Source organism: Bufo bufo, chromosome 5 (genome assembly GCF_905171765.1).
Source record: "Bufo bufo chromosome 5, aBufBuf1.1, whole genome shotgun sequence".
Taxonomy (NCBI): Eukaryota; Metazoa; Chordata; class Amphibia; order Anura; family Bufonidae; genus Bufo; species Bufo bufo.
In genome coordinates, this window is record NC_053393.1 from 388,439,190 (window position 1) to 388,466,867 (window position 27,678).

At 44.7% G+C, this 27,678-nt stretch overlaps 1 protein-coding gene across 1 annotated transcript; it reads left to right on the forward strand.

Annotated features, from left to right (window-relative positions):
- Positions 1–1,932: 1,932 nt before the first annotated feature.
- LOC121001529 (myosin regulatory light chain interacting protein) lies at positions 1,933–25,355 on the forward strand. Its single transcript, XM_040432632.1, has 7 exons — positions 1,933–2,204; positions 8,786–8,976; positions 18,468–18,647; positions 21,006–21,203; positions 22,871–23,035; positions 23,704–24,124; positions 25,221–25,355. The coding sequence occupies exons 1-7, from the start codon at positions 2,118–2,120 to the stop codon at positions 25,308–25,310; spliced, it is 1,332 nt and encodes a 443-aa protein (XP_040288566.1). The 5' UTR covers positions 1,933–2,117; the 3' UTR covers positions 25,311–25,355.
- Positions 25,356–27,678: the final 2,323 nt, after the last annotated feature.

The window sequence follows — 27,678 nt, forward strand, 5'->3', positions numbered from 1 at the left end:
ATTATGGTGGGTACTATGGGGAAGGGGGGAGAGGAGCACTATGGGGTCATCTACGGGGGAACTAAGAAAGGGTATTTTATATTGGCACATTTTGGGAACATTAGCTCAACTGGGGGCATTACAGGGGGGTATGTTTTGCACATTAAGATTAAGAAGTGACAAGAAATACACATTTAGGCATTAGTGTTAAATCAAAAGATACTGAGCTTGTGCCATGTAGTCTAATGTGGAAGAGTTTGGTGAGCTGAACTAGAATCAGCATTAATATTTTCAGAGATTTACTGTATTGTTAGTATTATGTTTATTTTCACAAGTATATTGTAGAGTAATATATTGGTTATTTATACATTAAGAAATATGTGGAATTGTTTTGCAGTCTGTTATTTATGGTTGGTAAAGTATTCATATTTTGTAAAAGTTCCTGCTCATTAAGAAAAAAAAGAAAAAAAAAACCTGTTCTTTAATGAAACTTGTTTTGTTTTCTATTTCTTAAGAGATGTCTAAGTAGCCAGTTAATGTGTGCAGAAATACAGAAAAATGCACAGGCAGATATGTTTTTGCCAGTCTCAAGTATAAGTTTGACGAAATGCACTTGTGAAAGTAAGTGTCCCTGAATGGCAGTTAGGAAATGTGGTCACCCTACTGACAATAGGATTACCATTGAACTTTTTATGCTTACAAAAGCTTTCCATTGATGAACTGTACCAACTGTCCAGAGACTATTAATGGTCAGTAAATGTTCAACTGGTTCACAACTACCGACTCCTTTTTCTTACTACCACTACTCTCAACATTTGCACCTAACAGTGCTGGCATCACGAACCAGGGGCCCAACCGCAAAAGCACCTTTATACCAATTACCGTCAAGGGCACCTCAACCAACATCTGGCTGGTGTTCCCTGCAACCGAGAGTGCCCCGGAGGATTCCGTGCTGTCTTCCCATCCACTGTACGCCAGCCCAGGGAGGCTATGAACTATTGCACCCATCGGCCCACCATGAGCCTCACGTGTTTCCCCCTATGGTTTTGTAGCGTTACACAGACACTGACATTTTTTGTGGGGGTATACTCACCAGTGTAGTTGGCTTTTGTTTCAATAAATAGTTTGAGATGAGGAGACCACCATTGCATGCTTCTACCTAAAAGGTTTGTCTCATCTGAGACAATGTAGGCAATTTGCTAAGATATGCCTCCATTGTCTGATATCGAGAACAGAGCGCTGAAAGTGGTGGAGGCATTCTGCGCAGCCGCCCTCCATTCATTTCTATGTGGCCGCCAAAAATAGCTGAGCGCTGGCACAGCTATTTCCGTCTGGCCCATAGAAGTGAATGGGAGCGGTGACCGGTCATGGCGGTGCATGCGCTCCCATTCACTTCTATGGGGAGAGCACTTGGTGGTGGCCGGACCGGAGTCCTCCAGCCACCATTTTACGGGGCTCCGTTAAGGACATAGGTGCAGGTTCCACTGCTGGGACCCGCGCCTATCAGACAATTGGGGAATATACTAGAGTCAACCCCTTTCATGATATAATATCACTGTAGTGTGAACTTTTTATTGTTTCAAAAGCCAAATATCCATAACTTTTTGTGATTAATGTAACTGTATGTCACTGAGCTGATCCTGCAGGCTGTAGTTAGCTTCTACACGGGCTCTGTGGTCTTTCACCAGTTTGGACACAGACAGCATATTCACCCTTTGGCCACCAGGTGTCTTCCCTCACATTACAGCGATATAGCGCCGATGTGTCTGCGGATTGTGATCTGCTGGAACGGGATGTCTAGCCCTTTTTGCTCCCGGCTTCAATTTTAGCCATCACGCATGCGCTAAACTCCTGTCTCTTGAGCGGCTTCCAGTGAACCAATCGCTGTGTATGGGCGTGACTTACAGCGAAGGGAGGCGGGGCTTGTGTGCCAGGCAGACGGGAACAGACTGCTCGAGCTCCTTATTCCCTTGTGTGGAGGCTGCTGCCAGCAGGCGCCTTCCTGCGTTCCGTCCTCTACATGCAGATACCCCCGGGGGTGCCCGGCTACCACACAGGCCGCTCGCGGAGAAGGGGGCACAGCTCTTCAGGTCGCTGTATAGTTTTATCCATAGAGAGAAGGCGCCCTCTGTGCCAGCATGCTGTGCTATGTGACGAGACCGGACTCGGTGGTCATGGAGGTGGTGGTGGATGCCAAGGCTAATGGGGAGGACTGCCTCAATCAGGTACACGCTCATATTGGGGCTCTGAACTTTTGTATTGCTTTGAGGTGTTATCCTACTTTTCTACCAGCTATTTTGTTAACTATTTTCTGCCCACTTATGGTGGCATCCTCAGCTGCTGCCAGACTAGAGGTGCTGGGCATAACTGTGAGGGGTACGACAGCTGCCAGGCTGGGGTGGGTATCCTCTGCCCAGCAGCCTGTGCTAGGAGTCTTTACAATGTATGATGGTGGTGAAAGGTTCCCCTATAGCCCCCTGGATCACAGTGAAGCCCTCATCCTGTAGGAAGGGCTCGGGCACAGGTGGGTCAGGATGTTGCTGGCTGTGTGTTTGTTTTTGGCTTATTACAGGGTAGATGTTGGGCAAAGATTGCGGTGAGTTGTGTTGTTATTTACTGTATGTGTAAAGAAGTGTGACTACACCACAAAACAATTCATGGACCTGACTGTACAGGTTGGGGCCGTGTGGCTGCCGCGCTGCCCAGCTTGGGGTCGTATGTAAGTCGTGTGTAAGCCCCACGCTGTACTGGTTGGGGTCGTGTGTAAGCCCCACGCTGTACTGGTTGGGGTCGTGTGTAAGCCCCACGCTGTACTGGTTGGGGTCGTGTGTAAGCCCCACGCTGTACTGGTTGGGGTCGTGTGTAAGCCCCACGCTGTACTGGTTGGGGTCCTGTGTAAGCACCGCACTGCCCAGGTTGGGGTCCTGTGTAAGCACCGCACTGCCCGGGTTGGGGTCCTGTGTAAGCACCGCACTGCCCGGGTTGGGGTCCTGTGTAAGCACCGCACTGCCCGGGTTGGGGTCCTGTGTAAGCACCGCACTGCCCGGGTTGGGGTCCTGTGTAAGCACCGCACTGCCCGGGTTGGGGTCCTGTGTAAGCACCGCACTGCCCGGGTTGGGGTCCTGTGTAAGCACCGCACTGCCCGGGTTGGGGTCCTGTGTAAGCACCGCACTGCCCGGGTTGGGGTCCTGTGTAAGCACCGCACTGCCCGGGTTGGGGTCCTGTGTAAGCACCGCACTGCCCGGGTTGGGGTCCTGTGTAAGCACCGCACTGCCCGGGTTGGGGTCCTGTGTAAGCACCGCACTGCCCGGGTTGGGGTCCTGTGTAAGCACCGCACTGCCCGGGTTGGGGTCCTGTGTAAGCACCGCACTGCCCGGGTTGGGGTCCTGTGTAAGCACCGCACTGCCCGGGTTGGGGTCCTGTGTAAGCACCGCACTGCCCGGGTTGGGGTCCTGTGTAAGCACCGCACTGCCCGGGTTGGGGTCCTGTGTAAGCACCGCACTGCCCGGGTTGGGGTCCTGTGTAAGCACCGCACTGCCCGGGTTGGGGTCCTGTGTAAGCACCGCACTGCCCGGGTTGGGGTCCTGTGTAAGCACCGCACTGCCCGGGTTGGGGTCCTGTGTAAGCACCGCACTGCCCGGGTTGGGGTCCTGTGTAAGCACCGCACTGCCCGGGTTGGGGTCCTGTGTAAGCACCGCACTGCCCGGGTTGGGGTCCTGTGTAAGCACCGCACTGCCCGGGTTGGGGTCCTGTGTAAGCACCGCACTGCCCGGGTTGGGGTCCTGTGTAAGCACCGCACTGCCCGGGTTGGGGTCCTGTGTAAGCACCGCACTGCCCGGGTTGGGGTCCTGTGTAAGCACCGCACTGCCCGGGTTGGGGTCCTGTGTAAGCACCGCACTGCCCGGGTTGGGGTCCTGTGTAAGCACCGCACTGCCCGGGTTGGGGTCCTGTGTAAGCACCGCACTGCCCGGGTTGGGGTCCTGTGTAAGCACCGCACTGCCCAGGTTGGGGTCCTGTGTAAGCACCGCACTGCCCAGGTTGGGGTCCTGTGTAAGCACCGCACTGCCCAGGTTGGGGTCCTGTGTAAGCACCGCACTGCCCAGGTTGGGGTCCTGTGTAAGCACCGCACTGCCCAGGTTGGGGTCCTACGGTATGTAAGCACCGCACTGCCCAGGTTGGGGTCCTATGTAAGCACCGCACTGCAGGCCGCCTGTTCCTCCAGGAAGTTGGATAAGTCTCTTTTGCTGGGTAAACATCTTACCTCATCAGATGCTTATCTTCTGCTTTCATGTATGTAGGAAGCTGCACAGAAGACCTGGAAAGTGAGACTTGTTTGGAAAGTTTGATCTAGACCAGTGATAGGCAAACTGCGGCTCTCCAGCTGTTGCAGAACTACAACTCCCAGCATGCAAAGACTGCCTACAGCTTTCAGCCTACAGCAGGGCATGGTGGGAGTTGTAGTTTTGCAACAGCTGGAGAGCCACAGTTTGCCTATCACTGATCTAGACCAATCTCCAGCAGAGCTTTAATTACAAAATTTCAGCTCCCAAAACCCCCTGACATCCATATGCTGAAATTGTCGTGACAGGTTGGAGACCGCTGATCTGCCGACTCTGTGGCATACCATTCATAGTATAGTCATGGACATTAGTATTTGGGCATTTTGAGCATGTCTGCTACCTCTCCATCCATCTTTGTGGGACAGCTTGAGATGGGCAGTGTGCATGCTTGACTGCCACTCCATTCAACTGGGAAATCCAGGACTCCATTCCTATGATTTGGGGGGGGCGGGGCCCCCTAAGGATTTCTTGCATTCAGACTCCAACCAATCATGTGGATAGGGGTTCACTTGTAACTGGAATGCCCCTTCAAATGAATTTGTTGTCTACAACCTGTGGTTCTCCTAGCATGCCCTGATAACCCCAGCCTGCCAAGGCATACTGGGAGCAGTGTTCCCTCCAAGCCTTGGCAGCTGCTGAGTGGGGTCTGCTCAGAGCTGGGCACAGCGCCATCATAGGTGGGCGATAGAAAAACCTAAGATAATTATCACATTAAAGAGCATACAGTGTAATCCCTGCACCATGCTGTGTAATATACAGTATAATCCCTGCACCATGCTGTGTAATATACAGTATAATCCCTGCACCATGCTGTGTAATATACAGTATAATCCCTGCACCATGCTGTGTAATATACAGTATAATCCCTGCACCATGCTGTGTAATATACACTATAATCCCTGCACCATGCTGTGTAATATACACTATAATCCCTGCACCATGCTGTACAGAATACACTATAATCCCTGCACCATGCTGTGTAATATACAGTATAATCCCTGCACCATGCTGTACAGAATACACTATAATCCATGCACCATGCTGTGTAATATACGGTATAATCCCTGCACCATGCTGTACAGAATACACTATAATCCATGCACCATGCTGTGTAATATACGGTATAATCCCTGCACCATGCTGTACAGAATACGGTATAATCCCTGCACCATGCTGTACGGTATAACCCCTGCACCATGCTGTACAGTATACGGTATACCCCACGCCGTACAGTATACAACATAACCCCACCATTTAGGTGTTATACTGTATACTGAACGGCATAGTGTATGGATTATAATGTATACTGTACAGCAAATGTATGGAGGTTACACCATGCCGAACAATATAACCCCTGTGGGATAGATAGATATGAGATATACCTATGTACAGTCTACATGTTGTAGGCTGTATATAGGTGGAGGGCATGCTGCTGCCGAACACAAGGGGTGAATGACAGACTATCACTGGGATGGGATGGTGTGTCCCTGCCAGTGGTTTCACCCCCTGTGTTCTGCAGCAGCATGCCCTCCAGGTCTGCCCCCAGCATACCTATGTAGCAGGCAGCTCTCCGTCTCAGAACGGAGTCTAGCTTCTAATGGCGCCGCCGCCTCCATGTTACCTCTCCCTGTGCACTGCTCCTCTTCAGGCAGCAGTAGCGCAGGAATATGTGGTAGGCGGCGCGCACACAGAAGGAGGAAGTTCGGAAGAACTTATCAAGTGTGTGGGCATTTTGTATGACTGCTGAGCGGACTAATTAAACTTGTGCGCGGGGCCACAATAATTGCTAGACGGCTTAGAGGGAACACTGACTGGGAGTAGTAGTTTTATAGCCGCTTGAGACCGATACAGTTCTATCCTGGTGAGAACACATACATCTTGTGACCTTCAGGTCAGAGCTGAGGACCATGCCATTAGGCTGTGTTGTGAAGACTGGTCAGGTTTCCAGTGCCTGATCCGTCCTGTTATTCTGGAGCTCTGGCCGACATGGAGTGAACTGCTCAATAATCGCACAGGAATGATAAAACCCCGGTTTTTTATATGATTAATACATGCGTCAGAATTTTATTCAGCTCTGACATTCCAGCTCACTGCTGACTGTTGGGACGGCTGAAGATTTGCAGAGGGTTACTGGAGTTCAGTTCTATATCTGGAGCATGGTGTTGGAGCACTTCACTTTGGGCTCCAGGAGTCAGCGCTGGACGTTCATGTGCATTCACACACATACTCCGTTACAAGACCATACTGACGTTGCAGATCTAGGGCTATTACTGGTTCTAATGGTTCTCTTCTCCTGACAGCAGTGCTGTAGATGAAGGGCTACTATGTATATAGTGATTGAAAGTAGCCTCTTCATAGCCGTAGACCATAATAAAGCAATTGTTTCTAACAAACAGCTGTCGGCGCGTCTGGAAAATCAGCTCGGATTATATGTATTCTAGTCCAAGCCATTGTCTTGGCCGTGGAGGAGCTTATTATCGGAAATTTGGATACTTTCATTAAAAGTTGTGACTTGCTGGTTCTTGGTAGAGCTCTGCCTTTTAAAGGGGTTGTCTCACTTCAGCAAGTGGCATGTATCATGTAGAGCAAGTTAATACAAGGCTCTTACTAATGTATTGTGATTCTCCATATTGTCTCCTTTGCTGGCTTGATTCATTTTTTTTATTCCATTATACATTGCCCATTTCAGAGAAAATTATATTTAAACTTGTGTTACTATACAGCAGTGGGTTAGGCTTCTGCCTGCAGTACTGGAACTTTAAGGCTCTTAAGCTATTAAAATAATAGCAATAAAAAAAAAAAAACTTTACCCACCCTGCTCCAGCGCTGCACTCTTACCCTCCCTGCTGCTGCAGCCATGTCATCATATGTTTTGGATACCACACATGACCGCTGCAGCTGCTTACTCCCTCAGCATTGGTCTATTTTTCACACTGGCATTTTGGTTTCCGTTTGTGAGATCCGTTCAGGGCTCTCACAGACGGTCCAAAACGGATCAGTTTTGCCCTTAATGCATTCTGAATGGATAAGGATCCGCTCAGAAGGCATCAGTTCAGTCTCCATTCCTCTTTGGAGGCGGACACCAAAACGCTGCCTGCAGCGTTTTGTTGTCCGTCTGATGAAAATTAGCCAAACTGATCCGTCCTGACACACAATGTAAGTCAATAGGGACGGATCCGTTTTCACTGACACAATCTGGCACAATAGAAAACTGATCCGTCCCCCTTTGACTTTCAATGGTGTTCAAGACGTCTTGGCTATGTTATAGATAATACAAACGGATCCGTTCTGAATGGGTGCAGACTGTTGTATTATCTGAACTTATCTGTCTGTGCAGATCCATGACGGATCCGCACCTAACGCAAGTGTGAAAGTAGCCTTAGGGCTCGTGCACCCAACTGTATGTATTCTGTGGTCCGCAAAACACAGATCCGCAGAAAAAAATACGGATAACGTCTATGTAGCACCCGTTATCTTTTTTGTGGAATGGACGTACGGACACGGAATGCACACAAAGTCATTTCCGTTTTCTGAGCCACATTGAAGTGAATGGTTCCGCATACAGTAATTACATAGAAAAAATTGGGCTGGGCATAACATTTTCAATAGATGGTTCCGCAAAAACGGAACGGATACGAAAGACATACGGATGCATTTCCGTATGTGTTCCGTATTTTTTTTTTTTTTTTTTGCGGACCCATTGACTTGAATGGAGCCACGGAATGTGATTTGCGGGCAATAATAGGACATGTTCTATCTTGAAACGGAATACGGAACTCCGTGTACATTATTATTATTATTTTTTTTTTTGCGGACCCATTGAAATGAATGGTTTCGTATATGGAACGCAAAAAACCGGTTGTGTGCATGAGGCCTTTCTCGAGACATAGGGCGTAAGTCCAGAGTCACAAGTGACAGATTTGTTGCTGAAATGTCTACAACTGTCCTATTCATCTGAATGGGGCTTTAAGAAATTGATGTGTTTGTCACCGAAACAACTCCGTTCGGGTTTATGGAACTGCAGAAGTATCTAGAACAAATCTTCGGTATCTGTCCTATATCCCTGTCAATGTGTGCGTGTTTTTGTAAGCTAGATGGTACGGAGTATATACCAAGGTACACACCTGGTTATCGGAGCGGTCAGGTATATATTGGATGCTATTGGCTTAAAGTACTGCTGCTATTTGTACTTCTGTGTTAGCAGTGGAGCAGGAATGTTTAGTGTATTTGCTCACTTGCTCGGAGGCTGAACCTGCTTACTGATGACCAGCGTGTCTATCTGGTTTTGCAGTAGAGAACTGCTGATCAGGGGGTTGTTAGTTATTATATCTGGAGCTCTTCTAGCTCTAGTGGCCTTTTCACAGTGACTTTTTTCATGGTAAAGATCTAACAGATGTTTCCCGTCTAAGGAATCATCCAGAGTTGACTTGTTTTTTACTTACGCTTCTTTACTCCTTGGATTTTAGGTTTGTGAACGACTGGGCATTATTGAAGTGGATTACTTTGGCTTACAGTTCATTGGAAGTAAAGGAGAAAGTCTATGGCTGAATCTGCGAAACCGGATATCCCAGCAGATGGACGGGCTGGCTCCCTTCAGGATGAAGCTAAGAGTCAAGTTCTTTGTGGAGCCCCATCTCATTCTTCAAGAGCAGACCAGGTAAAACTCACAATAACTGATCATAGAAGAAAATAATTACCCATTGTAGATGTGGACAAATAGAAGCGTTGATATGCCATTCTAGGGGTAGCTCCTTGTATTTGTCAGAATGGAAGGTGGTTACAAGTAAGGCCTTTTATTCTGGAGGACCTGTTGTGTCAGTGCATTATGTGGACAGCCCACTGATGTCAATGGAAAGAGTGTAATGCTTAGTTTCTCCTATGGTGGTGCTGCAGAGAAATGAAACACTAATTGCCAGGTTCTCTCTTCGTTTACATCTGATTGCCAGGGTCCCAGAAGGAGGGTGTCTTGGCATCAGCTTATTCTTGGTGGGGGAGGTGGCTTACTAATGAAAAGTATACAGTGGTCCCTCAAGATACAATATTAATTGGTTTCCTGAACAACCATTGTAAGTTGAGTAATCTGTTCTAAAGCCCCATAATTCCATCCAAGATGAGAGAAAATGAAGATTTAAGAAAAATAATCAGATAACTAAGAAAGATAAAACAAGTCCTTACATATAACATTTAGGAATAGCTGGTAACTAGCAACTAATCCAGCTATTTAACCAGAGAAGAGGCCTTGATTGGTTGTATCTTGAGTCTGAGGCATTGTGTTAAGTCTAGTTTCAACTTACGATGGGTCAGAAAAGACCATTGTATGTTGAAAATATTGTATCCTGAGGCTATTGTACTTTGAGGGATCACTGTTGTCCAGAAAAAGCCCCTTTAGTGGGACTTGCTGGGGTTGTATCCTTGTGACAGTACACTTTCTTAAAGATTATTCCTAATTTATCAATTGTTGTTAGATTTCAGCCCCTTCATGTTGGGTTAGACCACGGTATTCCTTATTAATACTTTGCTAGACAGAAAAATGATGGAAGTCCACTCTTATAGGAGACTGATGACCAGAGGAGACTTGTCACCAGGCTGTGGCTGAATGCTCATTTCTTTGATTACTGTGAATGTAAACAATCAGCAGGTATGACTTTACAAGTGGAGAGCGCTCCACACGTGGCATCGTATGGTATTTGCTGGAGGTGACGTACAGTAAGGTCTCGCAGAACAGTGAGTGTGTTTTGGGTTTAAACTTTTTAAGTTGTCTCCTCCTTACTTGTGTTTAGGGCAGTAAAGTGCCTCTGGTTAACCTCTTGCATTTTGAGCCTGCCCTGTAGTAACCTCGTATAGCAGACATGGTTTCGTATGACCTATAATAACAGCCGCGCAGGAAACTCCCTCCCGCTGTATCTGGCTCAGCTTTTTTTTTTTCCAGCTCTGGGTGGCGGTTGACATTTTTTTTTTCAGGAAGTACAGTACAGACACCTAAAAGCAAAAAATGTTTGGTGCCATGCAGACGTCTTCTGCGTGCAATTTTACATTGTAAAAACCACGGCGGCTCCTTCTTTTTCCATATGCTTTGTATATTGTGCGTAGGTACAGCATTTGTGAATAATTTATTAGTGCTGTCTGAGGATTTCCTAACGTGCAGATGCCAGTTAATAGACTGGTGTAAACTAGGGAGGCAAGTGGTTGTGTTTTACATATGGAGATTTTTATTTTCCTTTTTATAGCTTTTCATGACAATTTAAGGGATAATCAGAGTTTTTTTAAAAAAGCAAATAAATTTTTTTTTCGACATCCCTATCCGAGAATTCAGTTAATTTGGGGTTACTCCCATACAGAACCCTCTGGAACGCCTCTCCAAAGGGGCTACACAGAGGAGTTCTATTAAGCTTTTATGCCAGTTTTCTGGTATACAAAATAATTCACAGTTCTTACACTTTTACCACATTTTATTTTATTTTTTTTACAAAAGTGGGTGGGCTGCAGGTTGAACCTCCAAAGCTGAACACTTTAAACTATCGAGCACATTACACCGGAAATCTCCTCCGCAGGACGTATTAAGACACACACAACGCTGGTCTTAACAGATCTCCTCCCGAGTCTCTCTCGCCTTCGAGGACTTGGTCTGCCCATGCTTTAGGGCTCATGCACACAAGTGGTACCTTGGAACCGAACTCGAGTTCGGGAAAAGGGTTTTAACAGTAGAAATTAGTTTTTGAAGTTATTACCCGAAGTCTTCGCAAAGTAATAACTTCGGCTCATCAGAGCCAATACATTCTAATACTGTACAGAGCGCTCGCTTCGTGCAGTATTCTAACAAAGTTTTATGCGAATTGACTTCGGATGTTTCATCCCTAATCACTATAATAAATGTTGCAATGCAGTTGTACCCTGATGCGCAACTTATTGTCTCGCGACACGTTGCTGTTTCTGCTCTGTATAATGTGGATGTGAAGGACATCAGCCATACACTTCACTTACATCTTTACACCTACGCTCTGCGTACTCCTCATTGTCTTTGCCTCTGTTAAAGCACGCTGCGTACTATGGTTAAATATTTCTACCAGTAAGTCTCATGACTCTGTAATATGATAGCGCTGGGTAACAGCGGGTCATTGACTCCTAGTAACCTCATGCAGATAGCTTGTGATGGTGAATATAGATTGGTGTAAGAGGAGACTGCCTGGTTGGCCGGCGTTTCTTGTTTCTATGCAGAAGCTGCAGTGTCTGCCTTCCCTTTTTTGCATACCAGTTTAAAGCGTACTTATTGTACCTTCCGAATCAACATATTCCTCCATGATTAATTTCTCTTCATAATATAGCACGCTGGCGCTTTTACTCTTAGCTTTAGCCACAGCATCGGACTACTTCTAAAAACAGTTCTTTCTAATGCCCTGCAGAAGGAAGATCGTTAGGGTTAGGTTAATACTTACCCATCCACCACTCCGCTGATGCCACCGTCCCGCTGCCCTCACACAGGCTGCGCGCTCTTCCGCCTGGGTTCCAACCGGAGATGTGCACTTCTTTTCCTTAGTAGTAAATACAGCTAAACAGGAAAAGAAGAAGCGCTCGCATCCAATCCGGGGCCCAGGCGGAAGAGCAGACTTCTTGTATGAGCCTAGCGGGGACGGCGGCAGGAGTGGAACGAGGGATTGGGAAGTATTAACCTAACAATCTTCCTTCCACAGGACATTAAAAAGAAGTGTTTTTAATAATAGTCCGGAGAACCCCTTTAAGCACATTTTAATACCTATGCTAAATGATTACTAGAACCAGGGACCCCTGGTACGAAGGTTGAGTGTGCACACTGCCACTGAACTTGAAACCTATGGGACTGCTGAATTTAGTACAGTAGAGTACAGTGCTTGGCTATCTCCGGCATTCCCAAAGAGTCTACAAGGAGCGTCGGTGTACCCTCTCAACTGCCACCCCATTCAAACAGGGGACACAGGATCCATGTTCCTGCCATAGGTTGAGGTCCCAGCGTTTTGATCCCACTGATCACTTTATTTTTCCTGTCCTATGGATAGGTGATAAGTTGTCACGCTTGAAATCCCCTTTAAGCTTTTGCTTTTCTTAGAATTTTTTTCAATTGCCTGCTATCTGTCTATAGCTTGTCATTGCTGTGTATAAATTGGCAATGTGTCGGGAGGGAGCTTTTACCTGAACTACCTATGATTTTTTTTTTTTTTCTCTCCCTATGGTGGTGGTGCCCAACTGCCTTGACCACCATGCCAGGAATGGAGATGGATCTGTTTTATGTACATGGTGGAGGCTCATGAACCATGGGGCTGTGTAGAGTACCAGTCTAGAGGTTTGCTGCAGATGGTATATACAGTCGGGTCCATAAATATTGGGACATCGACACAATTCTAACATTTTTGGATCTATACACCACCACAATGGATTTGAAATGAAACGAACAAGATGTGCTTTAACTGCAGACTGTCAGCTTTAATTTGAGGGTATTTACATCCAAATCAGGTGAACGGTTAAGAATTACAACAGTTTGCATATGTGCCTCCCACTTGTTAAGGGACCAAATGTAATGGGACAGAATAATAATCATAAATAAAACTTTTACTTTTTAATACTTGGTTGCAAATCCTTTGCACTCAATTACAGCCTGAAGTCTGGAACACATAGACATCACCAGACGCTGGGTTTCATCCCTGGTGATGCTCTGCCAGGCCTCTACTGCAACTGTCTTCAGTTCCTGCTTGTTCTTGGGGCATTTTCCCTTCAGTTTTGTCTTCAGCAAGTGAAATGCATGCTCAATCGGATTCAGGTCAGGTGATTGACTTGGCCATTGAATAACATTCCACTTCTTTCCCTTAAACTCTTTGGTTGTTTTTGCAGTATGCTTTGGGTCATTGTCCATCTGCACTGTGAAGCGCCGTCCAATGAGTTCTGAAGCATTTGGCTGAATATGAGCAAATAATATTGCCCGAAACACTTCAGAATTCATCCTGCTGCTTTTGTCAGCAGTCACATCCTCAATAAATACAAGAGAACCAGTTCCATTGGCAGCCATACATGCCCACGCCATGACACTACCACCACCATGCTTCACTGATGAGGTGGTATGCTTAGGATCATGAGCAGTTTCTTTCCTTCTCCATACTCTTCTCTTCCCATCACTCTGGTACAAGTTGATCTTGGTCTCATCTGTCCATAGGATGTTGTCCCAGAACTGTGAAGGCTTTTTTAGATGTCGTTTGGCAAACTGTAATCTAGCCTTCCTGTTTTTAAGGCTCACCAATGGTTTATATCTTGTGGTGAACCCTCTATATTCACTTTGGTGAAGTCTTCTCTTGATTGTTGACTTTGACACACATACACCTACCTCCTGGAGAGTGTTCTTGATCTGGCCAACTGTTGCAAAGGGTGTTTTCTTCACCAGGGAAAGAATTATTCGGTCATCCACCACAGTTGTTGTTCCGTGGTCTTCCAGTGCGTTCCTTCTTTTTAAGAATGTTCCAAACAGTTGTTTTGGCCACGCCTAATGTTTTTGCTATCTCTCTGATGGGTTTGTTGTGTTTTTTCAGCCTAATGATGGCTTGCTTCACTGATACTGACAGTTCTTTGGATCTCATCTTCAGAGTTGACAGCAACAGATTCCAAATGCAAATAGCACACTTGAAATGAACTCTCGACCTTTTATCTGCTCATTGTAATTGGGATAATGAGGGAATAACACACACCTGGCCATGGAACAGCCGAGAAGCCAATTGTCCCATTACTTTTGGTCCCTTAAGTGGGAGGCACATATGCAAACTGTTGTAATTCCTGCACCGTTCACCTGATTTGGATGTAAATACCCTCAAATTAAAGCTGACAGTCTGCAGTTAAAGCACATCTTGTTCGTTTCATTTCAAATCCATTGTGGTGGTGTATAGAGACAAACATTTTAGAATTGTGTCGCTGTCCCAATATTTATGGACCTGACTGTATAAGGGCTCGTTTACATGGACGTTTTTTTCGTTCCGTATACGGAACCATTCATTTCAATGGTTCCGCAAAAAAAAAAATGGAATGAACTCCGTATGCATTCAATTTCCATTCCGTTGGAAGATAGAACATTGCCTGAAAATCACGTTCCGTGGCTCCATTCAAGTCAATGGGTCCCAAAAAAAAAAAAAAAAAAACGGAACATATACGGAATGTCTTCCGTATCCATTACGTTTTTGCGGAACTATCTATCGAAAATTTTATGTGCAGCCCAATTTTTTCTATATAATTACTGTATATGCCAAACAGAACCGGAAACACTACTGGAAAAAATAAACTGATCCGGGAAAAACTGCCCGCAAAACACTGAAAAAGACATACGGTTGTGTGAACGAGCTCTAACGCTGTTGTTCAGTGTAAGTAGGGGAAAGGTCACCACACAATGAGGTTTGTAAGGAGAGAACACCAGGTGCTGAGCCTTCCTCCTCCCCGATGGCAGTGGCTGCTGATCTGTCCGCTCCAAGCACTAGGTTTTATAGTCTTCTACTTTTTTAAACATGGAAAACTGTTTCCGATCGATGGTCTATGAACTCCTAAAAACTTTGTAGAAAGTTATGGTATTATAAATACTGTTTCCCAAAGCAAATGGGATTTGTCCTCAATTTTGATTGCGATCCAATACATTATATTTTTTTTTTACTTTAATTATTCCCATTGTGATTGTAGTGTATTAACCGTGCTCAGGTTATGTTAATTGTGGGGCACCGAATTTTCAACTTTAATAAGAGTTGGATCTTTGGAAGGCTGTGTACAGGGGCATTCTCCAGCTGCCCACAAAATGTCCATGTTATAGGCCCATAGGTACTCTATGTGCCACCAAACTGTTCCTCTGTAGGGCAGCATATTCCTCTAAGGAGTATAAAGTAATGTCGCACTCGGATGAGGTGGTGATCTAAACAGAGGTGCTCCCACTAACAGACAGCACCCAGTCTGAAAAGTAGAATAATTGTAAAAAATGAGTGCCCCACTTCCATTTTTTACAAATATTCCTCTAAGGGTCCATTCACACATCTGTAGTGTATTGCGGATCCGCAATACACCTGGCCATCACCCCCATAAAACTGCCTATTCTTGTCCGCGGACAAGAATAGGACATGTTCTATTTTTTTCTGGAGCCGGAAGATCGGGGGAGCGCTCCGGAAATGCGGATGCGGACAGCACACTGTGTGCTGTCCGCATCCATTCCTGCCCCATAGAGAATTAACGAGTCCGCACCCGTTCTGCAGAATTGCTGAATGGGTGCAGACACGTTCACGGACGTGTGAATGGACCCTTACAAGTAACACCGCATGCGACTATTTGTTTATTTTTTCCTCCTCAGGTACCATCTGACTCTAAGAAATGGGAACCATGTGGAAAAATGTAAAGGCCTATGGCCAGTGTATTACTAAACTGTATAATAACTTAATATACAGCCATGTGCATGCTTGTACAGTTCACATTACACAGGCGGAGTATGGATGTCTCCACTCCCTGGTGATCTTTTGCAAAGGCAAGGATGACATCTATGAGAATGGCTGTTGTTAGGAGCCATTTTTCATCAATTTTTGACAGGCTCCCATATAGATCAATAGAGCAGCGTGCTGTGCTTTTATTCATCAGGAAATATAAAAAACGGAGAGATAATGCTTTACCGAGCTTAGCTAAAGCAACGAACAAGGACTTTACCCAAATGTATGGAGAACAAAGCTTTAACATCCTTGTAGAGGTTCTCCTAAATTAGACGCAGTTAAATTATACAGGAGATGAGCAAGTAATTTATTCTAATTAAAAAAGTGCAGTTGTCACCCGCGCATTACTGTTAGAACAGAAGTATAAATTGGTTATGTGAGATCTGCTGAGCTGACGTATACCTTACTGCTTCCCCTCGTTTTCCTATGTTTGGGCTTCATACAGTCATGGCAAGAGGAACATGTCTTCAAGGGTATGTTCATATCACGTTTGGGACCCCCACCAATCACAAGAATTGGACCCTGTACTCCCTGAAATGAATGAAGCAGCTGGTCGGGCAAGTGTGCTGTTGCCCTATTAATTTCCACGGGAGTTCTGTAGATGGGTGCAGCGCTCGACAAACTTCGGAATTCCTATAGAAATTAATGGCGCGGTCATGTGCATGCTCAACCGACTGCTCCGTTCATTTCAGGGGTTGCAAGAGGTAATGGGCCCCTGTTCTCGTCATCGCTGTAGGTCCCAGCGGTAGGACCTCCACCAATCTTAGTTGTCTCCTATGCTGTGGATAGGGGATAACGTAATGTAACTGGAATACCCCTTTAAGCTTTGTTCAGGAATCTCATGTATATATGCCAAAGTATACCCCCAACATATGCAACATACTTAGACCGAGTTCACATTCTGTTGAGCGTTCCATTCTTCTAATCGGTCAGGGGAAAAAAAGGGATTTGTTATTTTGAGCATCGTTTGTGTTCAGTTTGCATCCTTTTCTGTTTGTTTTGTCAGACATTTGTTAGGGAGAGTTCACATGACTGTTAGTTTTCGTTCTTCTGATGCCAACATGTGCATTACTGATGCTCATGATCCGTGTGTTTTTTTTTTTTTTTGTTTTTTTTTCTGTTCTTCTGGTGGATTAGAAGAAAGGAAAATAATGGTGATGTGGACTCTCCCTTATTTTTGACAAGAAGAGGACTGTGTGAAGGACTTTCTCCAGTCAAAAATACCTGGTCTGACCGAAACTGATACACACTGAACACAACTAATGCTCAAAATAACAGATTATTTTTTTTTTCTCCCTGTCCTGACTGATCAACACAGATAAGAATTTGTGAATTTGGCCCTACTGATGTTCAGTGTGTAGTTTTCCTTAGCCTCTGATTAGATGAAAGGAAGATGACCCATTACCAGAGGCAGGCGAGCATCATGATCTAATTCTTGCTTTTCGGCTGTGCATCACTTAATGTGCTGTTTGTATTCTGCTTCCATAATTGGTTTGTTATGTAAGTGTTATGTTGTAGGTGTGTTAATTCCTCCCCTGACACTGCATACATCTTTTAAATCCTCACCTTGGGAAGGTTAATGTTCCTGTATTTTATATTAATAGACATCTGTCTCCACCGGAAAGGAGTGCGGTTAATTCCAGCATCTCCAGTACCTGCCCACGCTTTGTTTTTATCTTAAAATAGTGTCAATTAACCAACTAATTATGTCTCTGTCCTTCTGTACAGTGTGTGCCGGGCACATTACATGCTGGCCATGTTACAGGGCTTTGTAAAACGGGTTCTTAAATAAATATATAAAACTGCTCCTGGCTTATTTACTTTTTGGCAGTGATTGACCGACCTAAGTAGACTTGATCACTACGACCCATTGAGGAGTACGAGTAACTTCTTTAGCCGCTTGGAGGAGTTTTCCTATTCTTTGAGCTGTTCTCATTTTTCATGGTGTTCCTGTCCAGTAATGGCGCTGTGATGTCAAGCCAAGGGTGGGAGCCTTTGGTAGAGTGGCTCAAGTCAAGAGATGGTGACCTGTTCTGAATATAGACACAACAGGAGTTCCTGGGGGGGATCATCGTTCTATTATGTAACTCAAGGGCCTAAAAAAAAAACTATGAAATTACTCCAGGAAAGAAAATGGATCATATTATGGCATAATGGGTATTTAAAGGCTGGAAAAAATGTTTACCTGCCTATAATGGTTCCTGAGAAAGTTCCAGCTTCAATCTAGATCCGGGGTAGGCAACCTCCGGCTCTCCAGGTGTTGTACACTGCAACTCCCAGCATGCATACTTGCCCTGCTCTTCTCAGAACTCTCATAGAAATGAATGGAGCATGCTGGGAATTGTAGTTTTACAACAGCTGGAGTGCTGAAGGTTGCTGACCCCTGAACTAGATAGACCTTTCTCAGAAGATCGTTTACATTTTTAAAAACTGAAAGAACTGAATATGGCCAAATAAACTGAATCAGCGTGCAGAAGATGACCGCTCCTGAACCTCTCTTTTTAATGGTCCTAATTTTGCTCATTTGATTAATTCTTGAAATGATCACTAACTTGCCTGTTCTGTGAACTTTAAATATAAAGGAATGTATAAGCTATTGGGAAGGTTAACATAACGCAAGTGTCGAGGGATTAATAAAGAATGTATTTTTTTTTCATATTGTGTTTTCTTTGTCTCTTTCCATTAGGCACATGTATTTCGTGCACATAAAGGATGATCTCCTGGCTGGTCGTCTGCAGTGTTCCCCAGAGCAAGCGGTAGAGCTGAGTGCATTGATCGCCCAGTTAGAGTATGGAGATTATAATCAGAACACTGCTCGATACCAGAATCTCTGTGCAAAGGAGCTTGAAACGACGACATTAGAAAGGTATGTATATGGTCTGCTCTGTACAATACTGCAAGAAATCGGATTCCCTGTTTTTTTTCTTTTTTTTTGGACAAGTGATAATACAACAGTTTTTTTAGCTTTCACCCTTGCCACCAATGTCAGATAGGTGCGGGTCCCGAGCTCTAAAACAAAGCTCTCAAAGAGAACAAGAGCGCATGCGTGGACACCATACTTTAATTTCTACAGGAGTGCTGAAAATTTCCAGCAATTCCATAGGGGTGAATGAGGAGATGGCCACTCTTGCCTGCTGCGCTCTACATTCATTTCTGTGGAACAACTGAGAATAGCCGAACGAGCAACTTGGCAATTTCCGACGCTCCCACAGAAATGAATAGGGGGCGGCCGCCCATTTCCTCTTTGGGTGCTTTGTTCTAAAGATGGGACCCTCACCTATCTGATATTAGTGCCATATCCTAGCGATATGCCACCAATATTCCAGGTGAGACAACCCCTTAAAGATTAAAGTGGTGACCAAGGTTTGGTGTTTTTTACTTAAAGCTCAATTTTAGCAGAAGTGACACAAGCAATGGTCAAAGTTTAATCATTTTATGTCTGATGTAGGCCTGGTGCGCATATATCAGCTGTGCCCGGACAGTTGTCTTTTGGGGGACACAACTGATGTATGTGCATGTGCATAGTCCAGACACCATAACCTGAAGGTGCCAAACAAGTAAATGCATTCTGTTTTTCTGCCTGGCACTAGGATGCCATGAAAGATGCCATAGAAAGCTATTGAATCAGTCCTGACATCAGTTTCCCTTTTGTACTGCTCTGGAGGGAAATTACAATGAATGGCCAGGTATATGTGAATCTGACCTTGTTAGTATCTGCTCAGTGGCACCCCTGACAATCAGCTGGTATCTGCTGGCCTGGTTAGTATCTGACTCCTGGCGATCAGCTGTTTGAAGGGGCTCCGTTCTCTTCAATATTTACCTGCATGGCATCTCCCTTGTAGCAGTGGTGCGGTGTAATTAAAGGGGTTATCCCATGATAAATGTAAAAAAATGAAAATCGGGCATCATATAGTACATAAGCTCTTTCTAACCAGCCCTGTACCTCACATGGTTCTCCACATTTATTGCTCCAATTGCTCTGCTAGATTTATACCAAGCTGGCAGCTCGGGGGGGGGGGAGGGGGTGCTTTCTTGGGGGCGTGTCTTTCTTCTGTAGCTCCGAAACTGAGCATGTGCGACCTTCTCAGTAAGTAGGACTAAGAAATAAGAAAAAAACAAACTGCAGGTAGCGCTATACAGATACATTTTAATGAATTACTCAGTGGCTATACATAATTTTCAACTACATGCAATTAAGAATTGGTAGTACTACGGGTGCGGACAGCACACTGCGTGCTGTCATCTTTTGAAGCCCCGTTGAATTGAATGGGTCCGCACCCATTCCGCGGAACTGATGTGGACCCATTCATACGGTCGTGTGAATGAGCCTTAACATTTAGGCTACTTTTACACCTGCGTTCGGTGCGGATCCGTCTTCTATGTGCACAGACAGATCCGCACCAATAATGCAAACGCTTGTATCCGTTAATAACGGATCCGTTTGCATTATTCATAAAAAAAAAAAAGTCTAAGTCAAAACGAATCCGTCTTGACTTACATTGAAAGTCAATGGGGGACGGATCCATTTTCAATTGCACCATATTGTGTCGGTGAAAAACGGATCCGTCCCCATTGACTTACATTGTCCGTTTGGCTCCCCGTCGTCAGGCGGGACACCAAAATGCTGCAAGCAGCATTTTAGTGTCCGCCTCAAAAGCGCAACGGAGATAAAACGCAGCCAAATTGATGCATTCTGAACGGATCCTTATCCATTCAGAATGCATTGGGGCTGAACTGATCCGTTTTGTGCCGCTTGTGAGATCCCTGAAACGGATCTCACAGGCGGACCCAGAAACGCCAGTGTGAAAGTAGCCTTACTTGTGTACTGCATTACCCTGGCCTGTAAGATAGGGACATGCCTTGAGTCTTGTTGTTCATCACCCCAGCGTTTGTGCCTGAGAAAAGGGTAACATCATGACGTAAGCTCTGCTGGATTTACAGCCTGTGTACACATATAAAAAAAAAACTTTCCTTACTGTAACAAGATTAGGCTGTAGCAATATGTGCATGCAGCGGACCATCTTCTAATCATGATAACAGGGTTTAGAAAGTCTATGAGAAGAGATTAGCAGAGGACGCGCAGTCATGGCCGTCACATAGCTCAGCCTGCACGACAGATTAGTTCCAGTTGCTTTGTCAGCAAGCAGAAGCCCAGATCTGTTCCTGTCATGCTTCTTGCATGTTCAGCCAAGTGAACGCCATGTCTTCTCTTGTCACCTTACAGTATTATTGAAAAGCACAAAGGCTTGGAAGGACTAAGCCAGGCATCGGCGGAGTACCAGGTCCTTCAGATCATATCCACGCTGGAAAACTACGGGGTGGAGTGGCATTCCGTACGAGACTCGGAAGGACAAAAGCTTGTAATAGGAATAGGCCCTGAAGGTGTATCCATTTGCAAAGAAGACTTCAGTCCAATGAATAGGTAGGTACTAGGTATTATGTGAAAGTTTGGTTTTGAAGAGGACCTGTCAAAGGGATCGACCCTATTAAACTAAGCATACTGCCTGGTAGGTTGGTTGATCCTGTTGATTAAAGTGATACCTGTATAACAGGCATGGCCAACCTGCGGCTCTCCAGCTGTTGAAAAACTACAACTCCCACCATGCCCTGGTGTAGGCTGCTAGCTGTAGGCAGTCTGGGCATGCTGGGAATTGTAGTTTTGCAACAGCTGGAGAGCCTTGGGTTGGCCATCCCTGCTCTATAAGGAAAATCAAATGAGCGAGATATCCTGATTTTAATCGATTTGGCATGCCTCCTTTCCCTTGAGTGACAGGGCTAGGTATCCTCATTGTACAAGTGGCCTGGCCCTGTACTCCTGTGTATGCCCTCTCGCCTCTCTAATCTGCACGTCTGGTTTGGGTCTCCCTGCCGGCGGGTTCTTTACCGCACATGTGCTGATGTTGTGACCTTCTACATGGCAGGGCTTTTTCAGGTGGAGGTTGACGTCATTGGCACGTGCGCAGTAAACATCTCTGCTTCATACAGGGAACATCTAATCAGCAGGATCAACTTACCAGGCAGTATGTCTGTCTGGTTTAATAGGGTTGATCCAGCTGATGGGTCCACATCTGCGTTTTTGGAAAAAGTTGGCAAAGAGAAGGAAAGTTTGAAATATTAAAAGAAAACAAAAAAATCCTGTTCACTACTGCATTGATCACATCACATATGAACCACTGCAACCAAAGACCAGTAGGGAACACAAAGTGCTGGATCGGTAGGTGATTGAACACGAGATTATAGTTTTTGTTTTTTTACGTTCTACTCTTTGCCAAATGTATTTTAAATCTCAGACAAGCACTTTGATGCCAACTACTTGTTGTTAAAACAGGCGACCCGTGATGTGTCTTGCAGCGGGTGCTTGTGTACCCCAGGTGCTTCCTGTTTTGGAACAGAACCGTACAAATACGAACGCCAAATGTACTGAACAAAGGTTACAAATACTCATCATTTAGAGCGCGTGCGGCTGCTCGCTGTTTTGTTGTGCCGATGTTTTAACTACAGAAGTTCTGACGTCAGGATAAAGTCTATTACCAGGGTAGTGTACTCTGTTTATGGCCACCCTGAAGACGTTATTCTCGGGACAGCCTGAGGGGGAGCCTCTAACAGGCCAGCTCTTTTGAAACCACAACTCCCAGAATCTTCCTTTTCACACAGCTAATCAAGTGTGCATGCTGGGAGTTGTAGTTTGACAACAACTGAATTGCAGAGAGGTTGCTGATCTCTGCCTTAGGCACACGGCAAATAAATAGGTTCCAAATTTTGACCCATTTTGTTGTGTATTTCACCCTTTGCGTTGCAAAGATTGAAATCTTCAGGGAAAATCTGCACAAAGAATTGACAGGCTGCGGATTTCAAAATTGGCCCCGGAGGTCAATTTACATGCAGAACATGTCAGGACTGTAGAGATGAGAATTTTAAAATCTTCTGTTTAGCAGCCCCTGTGTAATACGTAATGTGTGCCGCTACCTTTTACTGTTTAAACATCTGGTCCCTGTTTCACAAAGGTTACAAAGCTGGATGTTATTGGTGCCACGGAAATTTGTATTAAGTGTTGTTTATATATTTTTTTTTATGTTCCCCAAAAATTAGGATTACATACCCTGTTATCCAGATGGCAACACAGTCAGGAAAGAATGTATACTTGACAATAACCAAGGAGTCTGGAAATAGTTTGGTCCTCCTTTTTAAAGTGATCAGCACCAGAGCAGCCAGCGGCCTTTACAGAGCAATCACCGAAACGCATGCGTTTTACAGGTTGGTGGACTGTGTAATGTGAATATCGAGCAAGTTGTACATATTACATTGCCATATGAAGACAACCCCTAGGGCATAGGGACCTCGTGGTGGGTCCACTGTGAACCAAAGTGAATTATTAATAACTGAGCTTTTCGGGCTCTTGCGAACTTGTCCAGTCAGGCTCCATTCACACATCCGTAATAATAGGTCCGCATCCGTTCCGCAATTGCGGAATGGGTGCGGACCCATTCATTCTCTATGGGGACGGAATGGCTGCCGAGAGCACACTATGTGCCCCTGATCTTCCGGTCCGCGGCTCCCGAAAAAAATAGAAACTGTTCTATTCTTGTCCGCCATTGCGGACAAATATAGGCATTTGTATGGGGGTGCCGGCCGGGTGTATTGCGGATCCGCAATGCACTACGGATGTGTGAATGGACCCTTATTCAAATAACTTGAATACATTACTACATCTTTCGGCTGCAGCTTCCGCCAGCAGTAACTGCTGATGGCGGGTCCTCGTAATGAGGGTACCCCTTTTCAAGTGCTTGCCTATTGACCAATATTTTCATTATACTGGGCAATGCCATCAGTTTGTCAGTGTGAGATTTTAGGGCACACTGTAAATTTGGGTGCGTTTGGGTCAAATCTTGTATGTCTGTAAATTTGCACCTTTTTCATTTCAGGTGTGACACTGTTACCAGCGCCGTTATGATGCAGTACAGCCGAGATCTTAAAGGACATTTGGCTTCGTTATTTTTAAATGATAATATCAATGTTGGCAAGAAATATGTGTTTGACATTAAAAGGACATCAAAGGAGGTTTACGACCATGCACGAAGAGCCTTGTACAATGCTGGCATTATGGATCTGTACCCGAGGAATGACCATAGTGGGCAGGGTTCCCCCCTTAAGACCTCTGAAAGTACTCTTGACTGTAACAGCTGCGAGAGCCTCAGCTGTCAGCAAACAAAGGCGCTGCAGGAGAAGCTGAGGAAACTGAAGGAAGCCATGCTGTGCATGGTGTGCTGTGAAGAGGAAATTAATTCTGCCTTCTGCCCGTGTGGGCATATGGTGTGCTGCGAGGGATGTGCCACCCAATTGCAGGTAACTGCAAAGTCTTTTCTGTATTTTAATAATTGCCCTATATTTTCAGTTCTTAATTTGGACTTGGCTTTGTATCCCACTATGTAATATCTGTGAAATTCCCGTACAGGTGATAACTGAAAAAAGGGGCAGACATTCACTTTGGACACCGATCTGATTAAAGTTGATTGGCTCAAATGGCCTTAAAGGGGTTGTGCACCTTTGTGGGGTTTTGGCAACCTCTTGAGCTGACCTATGAAGAGAAGCATACTTACCGGCTTCCCAGTGCTGGCTCTCGGTCCCTTTGCTCCATGGCTTCTCAGCTAGGCTGTCTGGATGTAAACTTCCTGTTAGACTCTGCTGCAGCCAATCGCTGGCCACAGTGGTGACCTTCTCCCCTTACGTTATGAGACCATTTGTCATGACACAAGGGGCGCAGGTCACTGCTGCGGCCAGTGATTGGCTGCAGCAGCGTCAAACAAAATCTACATCCAGAGTCTAGCGGAGCAGCCAGAGGCCCTGGAGCAAAGGAGATAAGGTAAGTAAGAGGTAAGTATGCTGGTGTTAGCAGGTCTGCTCAGGTGCACAACCCCTTTAAGGAGGTTTCCAGGACTGTAATGTTGATGACTATCCATAGGATGGTTCCACAATATCAGATTGGTGGGGGCATCATTGGAGCGGGGCTGCGGTACTATTCATGAGCACTACCCAGTGTATTGTGCTCTGCGGGCGGATCCAGTGCCTGCTGAAGGTGCCAGGAGTGAGAACCCCACCGATTTGGATATTGATGACCTGTCCTAAGAGTGTCTACTTATTTAAATAAGTGCAGGTTATATGTGACGTGCAGACGTTACAGAAATTTTTTTTATTTTTTTTTTTTAAACAAATTACAGAGCCTTGATTTTGAAATCTTGTCTAGAAAGTGATAAACGGAGAGATTGCGTTTATAACAGCTCCTGGCCCTTCATTCTGAAGTCCCGCTCTCCTCTGAACAGTCATGTTCAGACACATGAAAAAATGTGAAGTGTTCTCTAAGGGGATGCATTTTCCTTTAAGCAGTATGACAAGTAAAGGCCAAGTGCAATGTACTAACGAAAATCTTTCCTTCCCTTCTTAGTCTTGTCCAGTTTGCCGGGCTTCGGTGGATCACGTTCAGCACGTTTATTTGCCAACACACACAAGCTTGTTAAATCTGACTGTTATTTAAGAAGAAAAACATCGTGAAGCCTTGGACACTTTTTAATAATAAAAAAAAAAAAAACTGTATCTATGTACATTACCATAAACTACACTCCAAAATGCTACAACCATTGAATTTGCTACAACTAAAGAGGAGAGAAGATGCAGCTTTCTGCTGGAAGACGCCTGGAAACAAGGATTCTTCCATTTGTTTGCCATGTAACTGATCTGATAGCAGGATGGACGAGTCCTTTCTTCTATTAGCAGACCTTTATTTTATATAAGCCACTGTTATGCCAAATGCAGCCCAGTCCTGTTCCAAACTAGCTCCAACGGTGGCAGTTAAGTTTTAGGGTTTTTAAATAGGTGGGTTTTAAATTGAAGCCATTTCCTTGCCGCTAGTTCTTGGGCTGTTTTCACATTGGCGACACAGCTCTCCAGCATAGATTGCTGGGAATCGGCCGGACATAAACCGCTGAGTGCAGCATTTTGTGTCCAGCCAGATCTCCGCCAGGCCCCATTATAGTCAATGGGACCGGTGGGCATTTCGGTAACTTCCAGCACTGCCAGATCCGGGGAAGCCGTGCCTCCAATGTGAAAGTAGCCTTAGATTGTTAACTAAATGTTAGTGTACCAGTCATCTACACGGTGGCACAGCCATGATTATTCATAAATTCACTAGAAACTTGTGTAATCGCCATAAAGGGCAAATCAAGTGATGCTGCTATATCCTGGTGAATGAAGAACTGATGGGTGATGGATACACTGTTAAAGGGCTAGGCATGCAGAGTAAACCGGAATCTGTGGAAAGTATGAATCTGTTTAAAATGACAAGGCTACTTGGTTTTGTGAAGCGGAACAGAGAGGAAGAAAAAACCTATTAGAAGAATAATTTACAGTCCTTTTACTCTGCCACCTTGTCCTTGAACAACCCACTAGTTGTTCTTTTTAGGTTAGAAGTTTGTCTTACATTTTAGTTGCTTACATTTGATATATTTTATTTATTTGATTCCTGTAGTTATATCCCTTTAAGTCAGTGTTAGATGCTTTTCTTAATTTATGCTTCTTAGTGTTTTTGTTGTCATTTTCCTTTATTTTTTTTTTACTATGGATACATAGCTTTATGTGCTCCATTAATACTATTTTTAAGTGCGAGATAAACAGCCTTTGAATCTAGGTCAAGGGGCACAAATTGCTGGGTGCTGGCTCAGAATTCTCTGTAGGTTTTTTAGGGATGTTAGTTTTGCTTAGACTATCAGGTTCAGTATGTGTCCTTTTTTATGTTTTTGCATGTGTAGTATTTTTAGCTTCTGTATACCCTGTTCACTGTTCTCCTCGGGCATTATGGTCACCTAGGGTGTTCACTATACATGTGTAGTATGCAGGGTTTTCACCCTCTAATGTCCCATTGAAAGATCTGGTAATCTACTCAGTTCTAATGAGTCAGACTTTTTGCCACCGTGAGCGGTGGAAGCTACACAGATATAGTAAAAGCCAAGGTGGCCATTTTGGTGCAATACCCTGCAAATCTAAAGCTGGGAAAATGACCTCTGTCACTTTATGGAAAGATGTTCTTTATATACCTTTCTTATTGCCTTAATGTAGCCGTAATTTGTTTATGCATTTTGTTTCTTTGCACAGACATTTTTGTCAAAAATTAGAAAATTTGCTCTACTTTTTTATGGCACATTGATGTATAGCCTCGAATTCCCAGAAGTATTTATTTTTTCACTTTGTAAAATATGTATTTTGCTTCCACATTCAACACTGGAGTCATTTCCCGACTAGTGTGGTAGACAATATCTTTTATATCTAGTTAAATAAAAGACTTCTGAAAATACTGTGATGTATGCGGTTCCTTTGTTGGATTTAACATGGCTAATTTAATGGTGGCTGTTAATTTTTTTTACAAGTTAAAAATTCCATTGCTGTGTTTCTTTGGAAAGAACCAATATAATCTGTTGCCGAGACTGTGTCTTGACAGTGCAAATATGCAGGATTGTTTTTCAGCTCCTATAATGAACTGCTCGGAAAGAACACGTTCATTATGTGTACTTTGTCTTTATGACAGCTTTACACTGGGAATGTATGGTTGTCAACCAGAACGAAAGAGCTAGCATTTCACAGTGGACCGGTCTGTTGGAAAGAAGAAACCTGGCAGCTGGTTAAAACTTGCAAGAAAAAAAATGCTGATTTATACATGAGTTATGAAGAAATCCCACTCCCCAGGCAAAGTAACAATGTTCAGTTAATTCACATATTTAATATCTATACATCTAGCTTATAACCGCTCATGCTCTGTGTAAGGCCTCATGCACACGACCGTTGTGTGCATCCGCGGCCGTTGTTCCATTTTCCATTTTTTTTCACGGACTTATTGACTTTCAATGGGTCCG

Excerpts from the sequence above, each read along its gene's own strand:
- LOC121001529 (XM_040432632.1), top strand. The coding sequence starts at position 2,118 with ATGCTGTGCTATGTGACGAGACCGGACTCGGTGGTCATGGAGGTGGTG. Across the intron at positions 21,204-22,870 it reads GACTTCAGTCCAATGAATAG|GATTACATACCCTGTTATCC; the intron begins GTAGGTACTAGG and ends CCCAAAAATTAG. Across the intron at positions 23,036-23,703 it reads GAAACGCATGCGTTTTACAG|GTGTGACACTGTTACCAGCG; the intron begins GTTGGTGGACTG and ends TTTTCATTTCAG.